Source organism: Camponotus vicinus, unplaced genomic scaffold (assembly GCF_025532165.1).
Source record: "Camponotus vicinus isolate PSW18456_S1 unplaced genomic scaffold, iyCamVici1.0 SCAF_13, whole genome shotgun sequence".
Taxonomy (NCBI): Eukaryota; Metazoa; Arthropoda; class Insecta; order Hymenoptera; family Formicidae; genus Camponotus; species Camponotus vicinus.
In genome coordinates, this window is record NW_028141949.1 from 14,633,480 (window position 1) to 14,646,993 (window position 13,514).

General features: G+C 32.3%; 2 protein-coding genes across 5 annotated transcripts in view; both read left to right on the forward strand.

Moving 5' to 3' along the window:
* Positions 1 to 5,370, forward strand: part of LOC145964348 (semaphorin-1A) — a 202,272-nt gene extending 196,902 nt beyond the window's left edge. For 3 of the 4 annotated variants that reach the window (XM_083086990.1, XM_083086992.1, XM_083086991.1), the window contains 6 exons: positions 1,502 to 1,850; positions 2,290 to 2,372; positions 2,552 to 2,650; positions 2,773 to 3,057; positions 4,431 to 4,574; positions 5,011 to 5,370. In XM_083086990.1, coding sequence (XP_082943116.1) covers positions 1,502 to 1,850; positions 2,290 to 2,372; positions 2,552 to 2,650; positions 2,773 to 3,057; positions 4,431 to 4,574; positions 5,011 to 5,327 — 1,277 coding nt within the window. In that variant the 3' untranslated portion in view covers positions 5,328 to 5,370. The remainder of the gene's footprint in view (positions 1 to 1,501; positions 1,851 to 2,289; positions 2,373 to 2,551; positions 2,651 to 2,772; positions 3,058 to 4,430; positions 4,575 to 5,010) is intronic. The other variant, XM_083086993.1, reaches the window with a different exon arrangement.
* On the forward strand, positions 5,355 to 12,148 carry LOC145964001 (uncharacterized; the record flags this gene model as incomplete). Its single annotated transcript, XM_083086354.1, is given in 2 exon segments — positions 5,355 to 6,033; positions 6,036 to 12,148. Coding segments are annotated over 2 exon segments (708 nt in total), but the record flags the coding sequence as incomplete, so codon positions are not given.
* Positions 12,149 to 13,514: the final 1,366 nt, after the last annotated feature.

The following is a 13,514-nucleotide window of genomic DNA, read 5'->3' on the forward strand; positions in this document are numbered from 1 at the left end:
GAAATGGACTAATCTCGAGTGCGAAGCACAATAGCCGTGCACTATCGCGGCTAGGAATAGAGGATGAACGAGAAAAGCGGAGCACTATTCCCGAATAGAATATTGTCGCCGCATATCGAATTGAAATTCCTATGCTTGCTGAAGTTGGCGCGCCTCCAAATGGCGAGAATACTTGAGTAACGTCGCGAAATCGTGCAACTTTCGCTTATTGCTTCAATTTTCTATCTGACGACTGAATAAATCTCAATGACACGTACCTGTTAATGTCGGTACGTGTCCATCTGAATGTCATATATAAAAGATATTACGGTACCGATAAGTTAATTAAGAATCTTTTAATGAATTTTATATTGTCAAATTGATATACTAGTCAATTCGATTTTATGTAAAAAATTAAGTGGTTTATCTATAAGTAACTTAAATAGCATAGAATAGATGAGAAGACCGATATTCTATTAGCATTTTCTTAAATTTTAGATTTAATTTCAGTAAATTAACAATCATTCATTTCTAAGTTTGATTTATTGGAAATATCTAAAAAATACTTTGTTTGAATTTTGCTATTTTTGTCACATATATTATCAATTTTATAATAATCGAAAAATATTTAAAATTTAAATAATATAGAGTAAATACAATTTTTCTATAATTGCCTCTTTGAAAAAATATTTTTACTTTAATCCTCGATCAAGGATGATGTTTAAATAATAGTTAAAGTATTCTTTTTCCCACGTATAAAAAGAAATATATGTAAATATTTTTAACAATTTAATTACATATTTACATAATTGCCACATTTTATATAATCGGCAACACTTATCAAAAATCGAATCGAATTTATACATATTATAATATGTATAGTCGTATTAAAAAACATATATATAGATACCTTCTAAAAATTTAGACGCATTCAATATTTGAAAGGAAAGTAATTAAAAATTTAAGGTCAAAACTGATTAATAATGAAATACAAATAGAAATAATTGAGTTAATTGATAAAAGCAGAAGGTCCTAATCTGTTGCCAAACGTCGATATCTTGACGTTTCTATTTTCTAGTACATCTATAATAATCATTTATACATTATATGATAAATAACGAAAGAAAAAGAATATCTGTGAAAATATTTTGAAAAATAATTTAAAAGAATTTTCATATTTTATATTTCACGAATATAATGATCAAGTAGTTTATGATTAAAATATTAGTGGAACTCTTATTAAATCTTGACTTATTTAATTCAAAGCCTTTTGAATATTCTTTGTATGATCTGAAATCTCTCTTGTATTCTTCGAAAGCTCATTGAACAATCGACTTATTGATTTAGCATTTTTTATTTAATTTAATCTTAGGTACCCGCCAAGTGGCAGAACTATTTTTTAATAAATGTTGCCGAACGAGAAACATTTTCTCGATTAAAAAATGTTCGTAATATCTACAATTTAACATTTCCAGATATACATACCTCCAGATATACATACCTCTTTTTGTCTATTATCCAGAATCAACGAGCGATGTTACGGAGGGTCGATACGCGGGCAAATCTGCGCGTCTGGTGTATGCGGTTTTCACGACTCCGGTGAACTCCATCGGAGGCTCGGCTGTCTGCGCGTTCTCCATGGACAACATTCTCGAGGTCTTCCAGAGTGCTTTCAAGGAACAGGAAACTATAAACAGCAATTGGCTGCGAGTACTTCCGGAAAAAGTACCTGAGCCCAGACCCGGTGCCTGTGTCAACGACTCTAGGACGCTTCCGGACATCACTGTCAATTTCGTCAAGGCTCATCCCCTCATGGACGATGCGGTGCAATCCTACTTTTCATTACCTGTGATAACTAAAACCAGTTTTAAGTGAGTAATTTTATCATGATTTTTATTAAAACACTTAATGTTAATGTAATATATTTTTCATGTCCTATTTATAGCACATTTCTTTTATCTTACAAATTATTAAAAATAAAAGAATTTAATTAATTTGTTAATCAATTATTTTTAATTGGATTAATTGTATTAAAATTAAAATTTCTCTTTAATATGACAATTTTTTATGAAAAATCCTAATAAATCCATAATTACATTTCAAGCTATCTTTTAATACTAAATTTAGAGAAAAATGTAATGTGCACCATATTATATACACATGAAAAAATACGAGAATTCTTTCTGCGTGGATTTTTCATACCAGTGTTTTTCTATCAAAGGTTAATTTTTAGACAATTATATCTCTTTTTAATAACGTATTTTTATAGCGCAATATATTTTTTAATATGGAATATTTTAACGTTTGCAGTTACAGATTTACCAAAGTCGTTGTAGATCCTCAAGTGAAAGCATTGGATGGTAAAGCTTATGATGTGCTCTACATCGGAACAGGTATAATCATTTATTTATTTAATCATTTATAATCATATATCGTTATTCATTATTATTATCTATATAATAATGCTTAATTTATTATATATTATGATAATAATTAATGTGTTGTGTGTATGTAATATATTTATAACAATAATTTATATGTAAAATTAACGAAATAAACTTGTTGCACACAGATGACGGCCGTGTTCTGAAGGCACTCAACACACGCGCACCCGAGACACGTGTCAACGTGAGCCAAGTTATCGTCAGCGATGTCCAGGTATTAAAATTCGGTAAGTAAACTTATTACATGATCGTTATAATGCTGTGTTTTATTACGTATACACGGATAGGAAAGAATTATTTAAAGTGTTATATACATGCATTTATTGAAATATGCGATTCTTTATTGCAGGCCAAGCGGTCAAAGACCTTTTGGTGGTTCATTTGGCCGGTGAAGCGAGCAAATTAATGGTGTTCGCGGATTCTGAGATTCGCGCGGTACCTTTACATCATTGCGACTCACCCGCCGCGGCTACCTGCAAATCTTGCGTCGCTTTGCAGGATCCCCACTGCGCCTGGGATGCAATCGCGAATCTCTGCGTCGCGGTACCGACAAAACTCCACGATAGCGACAATAGCAAAACGCTATTCCAAGATATCCCGACCGGGAGACACAGAAACTGCGGATACGAGCAAGGTACGTTCGATATAATGTAGATTATATTAGTGTGTGATTAAAATATTCGTGTTGTTTTCAGAAATCAATAAATATGACGGCACGCGGCCTTAGTCGCTTGCTTAATAATTTTATCCGATATGACCTGATTCTCTGTTTTATTTGTTTTCATTATTTCTTTGATATTTCAATATGACAATGTGTATTAATAAGAAAAGTTTTACGGGATAATTTGCAAGTGATATCGAATATTATTCTAATTTGAAGTTGGAACATTTCTACTTCGAACTGTTTTAAATATTAAGAGCACTTTATTCGAGCAATTTATTCGAACAATTTATTCGAGCTTATTTCTGATTTTTCTATTTTAAATAAACAGCAGAATCATGTTTATGCTGAAGCTTACATTTTTTTCATAAATGTCACAATGAATTTAACATGCATAGCGATTTAAAAAGAGATTTGAAATTTTTAAAAAGTTTTCTGTGCACATTTTTCAACGTGTCATAATTTCTTCAAGCTTCAATATATTTTCCTAGCGCGAACGATCAAATTGGTCCCAAATCAAATTATAATCATTATTCGTTTCGTCATTATTTCTTATTTTAAAAAGAAAACAGAATTAGGAAAGAATTTCAAAAATAAGAAATTAAATGGAAAGTTTAAAAAGATCACTTTTTTTGCAAATCACAAACAACTTTCTTTCTTAAATCTCCTATGCTCATACCAAGCGTGTTCATTTTACACTCCTATACTTTATTTTCCTCCTCGCTTTCTTCTATCTCATAAAACATGTAAATACAAAGTATGTTATATTAAATGCTTTTATCGCAATTTAATCTTAAAAATAGAAAACGGCGCAATTAATTTAAAGAAATTTAATATATGGCCATCTAAATATGTGATGCGCTTTCTCTTTGAAGGGAAAATACCATTAAACAATGCATGCAATAAATATTAAAGCTACCCTTTGCCGCTGCTAGTGAAGATTAAATAATATTTCACGCGCATTAAACTATGCTAAGAGTTTTGCTCGCATGGCTAACGCAGCTCACGATCAGTCATCTCATAATATATTCATGCGTACACTATGCTTCACGGCATTTCCAAGTTGGATCTCCAGATCATATCTAGATACCCATACATCACAATTTGAAATTGTGTCTGACAATAATAAAATAGAAAGTTAAAGAGGGTAACAATATAAATTATGCAACGTAAAATAAAAACAGATTTTAATCAATCGTCAGAGATATCTAAATATGATTTGAAAGTATCTATCTAAAACAAGGTGCAAGGATACATGTAACATCTATTGTAATACGTATGCGTAATCATTTGTATGTGTAATCATCTCTATCGTCTATCATCATATTGGGTAAATGTTACTCCAGAAATGATGAAGCCCGTACAACCAGCGGCGGCGCCCGAAATTGGGCGCGACGAGCAGCCCGATGAACGGGACAATGAAATCGTCATCGAACTGGATCGGGAAAATCAATACGGCCGTACGCAGCCAAGGGCTAACGAGCCTCAAGGTAATCATTTGCGCTATACAAAATTTGCTCATTCCGACACACTTCACGCAGACAGTATTTTACCTTCAGTGTTCGAAGTCGAAAGTCCTGTACTCATAATTCGCGCGATCCCGCTTCAAGGCAATTCTCCTCTCATAATATTTCATTTATTCCCGGAAATTCATTTTTATGTTCGCATATTTAACCTGTGTCCTGTGTCCTATCGGTGCGCGCTATATGTATGGTGGTCCGTTATTGAATTTAACCGATTTTAACCGATTCTATATGAGTGAATAATATAGATAACAATATAGAAATTTCAATATACTGCTTCTTTCTTTTTATAGGAATCTTTGTTTTCAAGAAAATCAAGTGAAAATTGCAATGTTTCAAGTTTGCTATAGCTTTTAGATTATTAAGAAAATAATAACGATTTCTCGATATATATATATTACAGGCGTGACTGTCACTCCGGTGGTATATTCGGCTCAAACGTTGACTGGTGCCCTGATAGGCACTTGCTTATGCTCCCTGGTAGCTGGTTTCGCTTTTGGCTTCTGGTTTAGTCAAAGATTACGTGGCTCATCGTATCCGGAACCTTCTGAGCAGCGGCAACAACTCAATCGACTGACCGAAAGCTCGGAATCACCCGGTTTCAACAATAAATCTATCAATCTCGTGCTGAATGTACCGCCTAAGAACCCAAACGGCAAGAATGCCAATTCGTCCGCGGAAAACAAGCCGGTGCAGAAAGTGAAGAAAACATATATATGATACAGAAGACGACATAGAGCCGTCTGAGGCTTGTCACAGGACCCCACGGGTTCTGGCGCATCTTCCATCTCCTCTTCCTCCGATATCGCAGAATCGGACGAGCGCAATGAAGAAGACGGCGACGACGACGAGGACGACGACGGGACGACACCCCCTACGAGCCTCACCACCGGCATCGCTACGGACCACACCAACAATACGCATAAGTTGGACGAGGATCGCTACGAAGATCACTACGAGAGCATCGTAAACGACGAGACTTGCACGCTCGAGTACTGTGATCCCTATGAATCGACGCAGCAGCGATCCATAACAGCTCCGAAATGTGTTCGGTATCATCAGTCCGTCGAGTGCGTCGAGACTACGCTAATAAATGCACCACCGACATGCGAACTTGAAGAAACTGGCAGTAGCGATAGCGCCAATAGTCTCGACGATCTTTGCGGGTCACATCGTTCCACTGTCGACGATAATCGATTTGATCGGCACGGGGAATTGACGAACGGTCGAGATCATTATATGGTACCCACTCGAAATCCACGCGAGCTCAACGAGAGGATTCTGTCGCTCTTTAATCCACAGTTCTTGCCCAACTTCAATAATATGATCACGTATGTGGCTAGTCCGCCATCGCGATCTCAGTCCATGGCCCAATATAATAGCGAGGACGATAATTTTCTGCTTAGGAACACAAACTATCGTAAACATACAACGCCACGAACTCGATGTGTTTTTGACGCAAATTAAACGCGGCTTAAACGAAGCGCCGCGAAAGTGATCAGTATCATCGATAAACTAAAATGACTCGCTTCATTTTTACGATTTGATTGAAAAACGCGTTTAGAAATGTAACTTTGTGCTTCTGAAGAAGTAGCAGTGCTGGATGCGGTAGAAGTGCAGAAAGTAACTGTATATTTCTCCTATAACTTGATTATGCTAAGAAGAAGAGCCAGGAACTATCTTGAACACCTAAACCCCTTTCCTCTTCTTTTTCCAAAATTTTACAGTGAAATGGCTAAAAATCGTGTCGGGAAATGCGATCGTGATCATATATACACTGATGAATAACCTCGTACGTTGTGTCATAGATCAATGTAAAGAGGATAGTCTTGTAATCGAGCCAAGGATCTACTTTTCTATGGTATTTTCAAGCTTTGCCAAGTATATCTGTCGCGTGTTTCCACGCTCACGACTATCATTTTGTATAGAATTAGATCGTTTCAAATTGTTTCTTTATGTATTTTTTCTTCATGATGATGACGACGAAGAGAATCGATTGTGAGGAAAAGTGTACGCTGACAACAACGAGGACTGAAGTTGAAGAATTGAATCGTAGTAATGTAATGTGATATCCATATGAGGACTGTGTTCGTAGCAGTGGCCTGTTAGATGCTTAGACTGATGCAAGATAGAAAAAAAATTGAAACACTGTGTAGAGACATTTAAGCATTCGCGCGAGAGACGAGGCGTGCCTTCCGTGTATTAATTGTTGGCAAATCTTGATCTATAACAGGAATGGAGTATTAGTATGGTCGGTACAGATTCGCGGGCAAGTGCCTCATTTATGCGTTTTGTTTAAGATATCCGATGTAGGACTCAGAGCAAAGCATAGAGAGAGATCTAAGTAAGACTAATTATCATTGTGCACTTTTTGTCATGCTGTGAATATTGGTAATGACGAGAAATACGGAGGCGAGAGCATGATTATTGATAATTTCAGCTCTCAAGGGAATATATGGTAAGCGTATATAGTTTCTTCGAGTGATATATATATGCTAAAAAATTGTTATTGTAGTGAAAAATTTATTGCTGAACAAAATGTTGTGGCAAAAAGAAAATCGATAAAGAAAAAGAATGATTAATTCGCTGATTATTCTAAAATACTGAATAACAAAAGTGTCATCATATATATTCACATTTTGAATTTACATTTTTATTATATTCATTCAAGCCAAAAAAAATTAATTAGATTAATTAGATTAATTTAAATCTTAATTTTATTACGGCTACAAATATAGCACATACATTTCTCAAATATTTAGTTAAAATTTTTAGGGATAACGCAACGCGATAAATATCTAGCTAAAATTTTCAGAGACAATTCCCATTTTTTTCGCGATGCATAGAATTAATTTAGTTGAATATGTCTTATATTACATTTTAATTTTTTAAGTATATATAATTTTTTCACTTCCATTAATATGGCAAAACATTCTCGAAGAAACTCCGACGAAGAAGGAAATCGGAATGAGCAAGGATTTATATAATGGTGCACACACAAAACTGGTTCTGCTAGCGTTATAATAATGATCGCGATATGATTACACGTGCGCATTTATTTGACAGTTTCGCATCGCGGACAGAGTGCCTCTAGCGATGAGCATCTTGACATTTAGAATGACAAAAACGGCGGAAAGTGCATTTTCGATACAAAATCATAAAACATCAATCATTTCCATTTTTTTAAATCGCACTACAACAATATCAATCTTTGTCGATATATTTCTAATTAATTCTCATACAATAATATACTATATGTATTGGTTTGGAAAACATTAAAATATTTAATAAATTAAGGCATTTAATGATGCTTAGTACTGTGTACTATGAACACCAAACCTGCATTTAATAATATTGTCTCGTGCATATTTTTGAAAAGTATTTTCCGCCGTTTCACGTTCCATTTTCTCATCGCTCATTAACTAACACTGCCGCGCAAATTCTAACACGCCTTGAGCGAATACAATAGAGGACACCTTACAATTTTCACCGATTGTCATTGAGCGTTGGATATTAAAAGATCAGGGTAAAACGAAACGTTATTCAAGTGCTTTCGTGTTCGACGATATGGCTCGGTATAGATAGCTACATATATACATATATATATATATATATATACATGACGGTAACTGCGTGCTGTGTAACCGAAAATAGAGAAATCGTGTAAATACGTAGAACAGTTTTTTTTATCGTTGAAATCATTTAAACAGATCGAGGATTCATTCGTTATGCTACTCGTGACGCGGGCAGCAGTGTGCATATGTGTGAGCGAGTGAATTAATGAGTGAATATAAATATAAGTGTGCGTGATAGGCATGGATATCATACATACATACACATACTTATATCGCATTTTCATTGCTACAGATATACATATACATATATATACGAATATGCAAATGTATATGCATTTTTATATACATACATATATATATATATATATATATATATATATATATATATGTATATAAAAATGCATATACATTTGCATATTCGTTTTAAATTCGCGTAGAATACTACTTCGAGAAGCAAGATGTGAGTAAAATAAGAGAGGCAGCTAATTAGATTTATGCGCTGACTTTGTAAAAGTCTTTCCTTAAGTAAATTTTTGCCATGCCCCGTTCATCGTATTCGATTAATCTTGGCTGGCGAGCCTTTTACAAAATGTAATGATGTTTGTGTAATAGAGAAACATCTCCGAACTAGGTACCTTAATGCGAGATATGACGGTAGAGAAAAAATTGTTATATATACATATATATATATATTAATATTTCTAAATTGAAAAAAAAACTGGAGATGCGTATGAAATTACATGTATACAAATGTACTATTAGAGAATAATGTTTGCATAAACAGTGTACATAACCAATGCTCCATTTAAAACTGACTTTATCATGCTTTCAAAGCTAGCCCTGTGTCATAAGAGCAACGAGAAGTTTCTAATTAAAAGTAGACTAGAAGTATCGAAGGTTTCTCGTACTTGCATTAGCTTTTTTATATTGTAATATAAAACGCGAGAAACCCCATACATTTAGAATTTTCTGTCACGTATTTTGAAAACCAACATGATATTTAATGATTTTATACTTTTCTATGCGATATCCTTGTCTAATAGTGAATTTTCTATCATAACTTAATAGAAAAATACTCTGCGGTAATTTTGAAGTATGCGTTTTTAAAAGAATTTTGAAACAAATTAGAATTAAAGTATTTTTATAAATGTTTTAAACATTATTATATTATATTGTTGTATTACTTTACATATATTATAGATTTTACAAACACATTAGCATTAACTAATAGAAAATACTATTTCACTAAATTGTCGAAAAATGGATTTGAAATCGCTATAATTAAATAAATAAGACCCATTTTAAAAATCTAATGAAAAAAATGTGTATAATCAAATGATATTATGTTATATCTATGCGATATATCTAATAAACTCCATTTTTCATTCTATTTTTATGATATTAACACATAAGTTATTTATTAATACAAATAGTTTATTCTTTAAGCTATAATCCTATTTTTGTTACATGTTAATTATATAGTAGTAAATGATATAATTTATAGAAATATATAAAAATATTTTTAAGAATTGAAAAAAGGGATAGATTTATATTAACAATAAATAGTAATTCGTAATGATATTGAACAGATTGTTAAATTATATTAGAAAGGAAAGACAGCCTTGTCTCGACTTTAGATAATTTGAAAAATATAAAGCTCTTCTTGAATATATATTTTTTTAATGAAGTTATTTTAATTTTAATATAAATTTGGTTTCTATTAGCTAAGGTGATTACATAGAAATGTATAAAATGATTAAATATTTTACAATTATACTTGACACAAGTGTCAAGAAATATCTCTTGGAAATGAGAGCAAAATATATTTGGCGAAAATTAAGAGTCACGAGATAATGTACATAATTTTAAACATAGCTGAATTTTTGAAGGATTAAAGCAAAAAATAAATACGACACATCAAATCCTGCAAATGCGAGAAAGCGATATTGTTATTGATAAACTTATTTTGAAATTGGGCGGCTTAATAATTCTAGATTATTACTTATTATATATATTACGACAGAGAAAAAAACAATGGCGAACACACACGAGGCACGAACGAAGACAGTATAATTACGTGATGCGGTAGCTGTAGATCATATCGCTCGCATTAATTAGATTAATGTAACCGTAATACATTCCATTAAAGCCGGGACTGCCAACCGTTTAATAAATACTGACTTGGCAGTGGACGGCGCTGCAAAGAAGTCGATAATACATGTAGATAATTAACTAATGTCTTTTTATGCGTACTATGAATAAAGATAAAAACGATAAAGGCTTAAATCATTTATTCTATATTATCGTGTTTTTTTACAATAACCGACTGAAAATATTACCCCGATCTTGAAGCGATAACGCGAATCATTTAATTAATCGAGTGGATATTTTACAATATCGATGACTTTTCAATATTAATTTTACGCAGTATTATTCGAACAAATATATATGATTGGATTTCACGTGCAAGAAACTCGCAGACTTTTAATTTAGATTTATAAACTAAAATCCGATGAAATATAATTTGATTGAAATTCAAACTATTTCTATCGAAAGCTTTTATTTTCTCAACAAATAAAAGCGTTTTTTATCGAGTTTTCGTAATGTTCTATTTTCACGTGCTATTTTCATAACTCTCATGAGAAAAGAAATTTTTAAAAGGTGACATACAAAACTAGAATATGAAAATAATCGAGACGTGCAATAATTAAATATTTTTAAAATAAAGTGGTCATGTATTTTTTCTTAATTGGCGTGCAATTATTCGAGAAAGCACAACGAAAGCAAATACCTCAAATCCGAGTACGCGTCATAAAAAAATCATGATATTAATTAATGATGGAGCAATTTTTGCTGAGAGCCCTGTGGATGGCAGTCCGGGCACACATCTTTGCTGTGCCAATGCAACATCTCTTTTATGTACATAATAATTGTAATTCTAATTAATCTTAGATAAAATAGCTAAAATCGTGCTCTAAGTTAAGCGAAAACGTGTAACATTTATCTTCTCTCTCTCATCATTGATAAAATTACACATTTATTTATCATCAATTAGGAAGAATTTTTCAGATAAATGTGTATTATTCAGTTTTGGGAAACATATACATCATGTCATGCTCTGGAAAAATTTTACGATGTCTTTTCAAAGGCAATAACACTTTTTTTTAAACAAAATATCTAAAAATCTATTAGTAATTATTTTGATATCTCATGCAACATATATAAAAACGTATGAAAATAAAACTATTTGCAGCTTATTATATAATGCAAGATCTGAAGATCACAGGATGTGTTCTCATTATCAGTTTTTGGGTCAATTTAATTTCGATCTCTCTTCAAAATATTGGTAAGCAAGGATAATGATTTTTTCTGAATATAATGATATAATAATTAATTAAGATAAAAGTCCCGGAAGAAGCTGTTATTCTGAAAAAAATCTCTAACATCCAAACTGAAAAAAAAAAATATTGTATACCTCTTCATATATTAAATAAATAATTTTATCTGAAATATTAATATTGATGATATGTAAATGAATGTAAAAGACGCTATCTGCGAATGATCGAGTTAAAATATTTCAAAATATTGCGAAAAATGAGGCACCAATTGATGCCGTTTTATGGCTGAATGAAAGATTTTGTAGATAAATAATTCCTCGTTACATCTTCCCAAAGCTAATAATGCGTGCTCTAATAATTATATATATATGTAATTTCCATATAAATTGTTATAATTACAACACGGCACAACCATACGACATGTAGCGAGTAAGTTTATCATTGTGCGCGGGATAACGACCCACATTTAACTTGTACCTTCCCCAAATTGCGTGCGTAGTATGCAAATTAATAGTGTAACTTGCGTACTATGCATATCTAATATATTAGTATACTTTGTACAATAATGCTCGTTTTATGGGAGGACGATATAATGATTAAAGAAAGCTTCGTTTTCACGTGTATTCAAGATCAACGCGTTATTCTTTAACGACTACTTTGGGTATTACTTTTATTGCGCGACATTTTATTATTTCTATAAAAATATTATATAGGCTATTTTCTCTCCCCCTTTTCTTCCTCTTTTTTTTACAAAATTGTATTTTCTAATGCGTCGATTTACCAGCGCGAGTCGGAGCTATTGATATATATATTTATAGTTCCATTTATATTGTAAGTTTCAAAAAACTTGTACAATACATGAATAATCAATAATAAATCAATAATAGAAGCTTGTGAATTTCAAAATCAAAATAATTCGGAGTTGAAGATTATTTAGCTACATCGAGTTATAATTTTATGTAAATCAAAGAGGACGAGATTTCTCAAAGATGAAAATGAAAATAATTCGTTCCACTCTTCTGTACATAAGCATTTTTTTACAAAAATATTATAAATTACAAAATTTATACGTATATACATGTATAATGTCGGTGTCGCATTCGATAGATCGTACCTCGATAGAGTATTCTGGAGAATATCGTCGAATATCTTTCTAATCCCTCTGATCCTCGGATCGATCCTTGGAGAATCAAATTTCTCGCGTACAATATTACAAAAACGTTACAATATTACAAAGCACTTTTAAAAAACACTCTTAAAAACACTCTTAAAGACACTTTTAAAAACACTTTGATAACACGACAAGATATTTCAAAAGGACTAGTTAAAATGAGGCTCTAGACGCAGTACAGCCAACCTTTATGCGGTAAATTGGACTGTTCCCTAGATAGTTCCTAGGAAACTTTTAACTCCCCATACTCATTTCCCGCCTTTTTCAGGACTAATGGAAAGAAGCTAGGCGAGATATTCTAGAGAATTTGCAAACGGACATTTATTCTTTCCTTTCCTTAGCCTTTTCGCGCGCTCGAAATTGATGAATCCGTTTGACAGATGCTTCGAATCGCTTGATATTCTTGTGAGTAAAAGAACGTGTTCTCTCTCCTACACGTTAACGAAATTTTGAATTTTTTAAAATTACTGTGCTAAAAAGTTTTGCTAAATTTTGCTAAAAAATTAAAAAGAGTCAACTGTCATCTGTGTTTGATATAGATATTCTTGTATACATAATTATTCAAATATATAATATTCCAATGAAAGATATCCTTGACACTAGAAAATTTTATTTTAATCATGCATATTTTAATTTCTCAATTTCTATCTTGATCAATATCTGGATTTACTGTCGCAAGAGCGAATTAAATTAAATTGAATGAAACCTGGCATTCGCATGTCAAAATAATTAAAATATAAATCTCGACGATGCGATTATATTCACATAGATTTAAATTAGTTAATGCGGGATTTTCTTTTGTACGAGGAGCAAGGAATGTGTG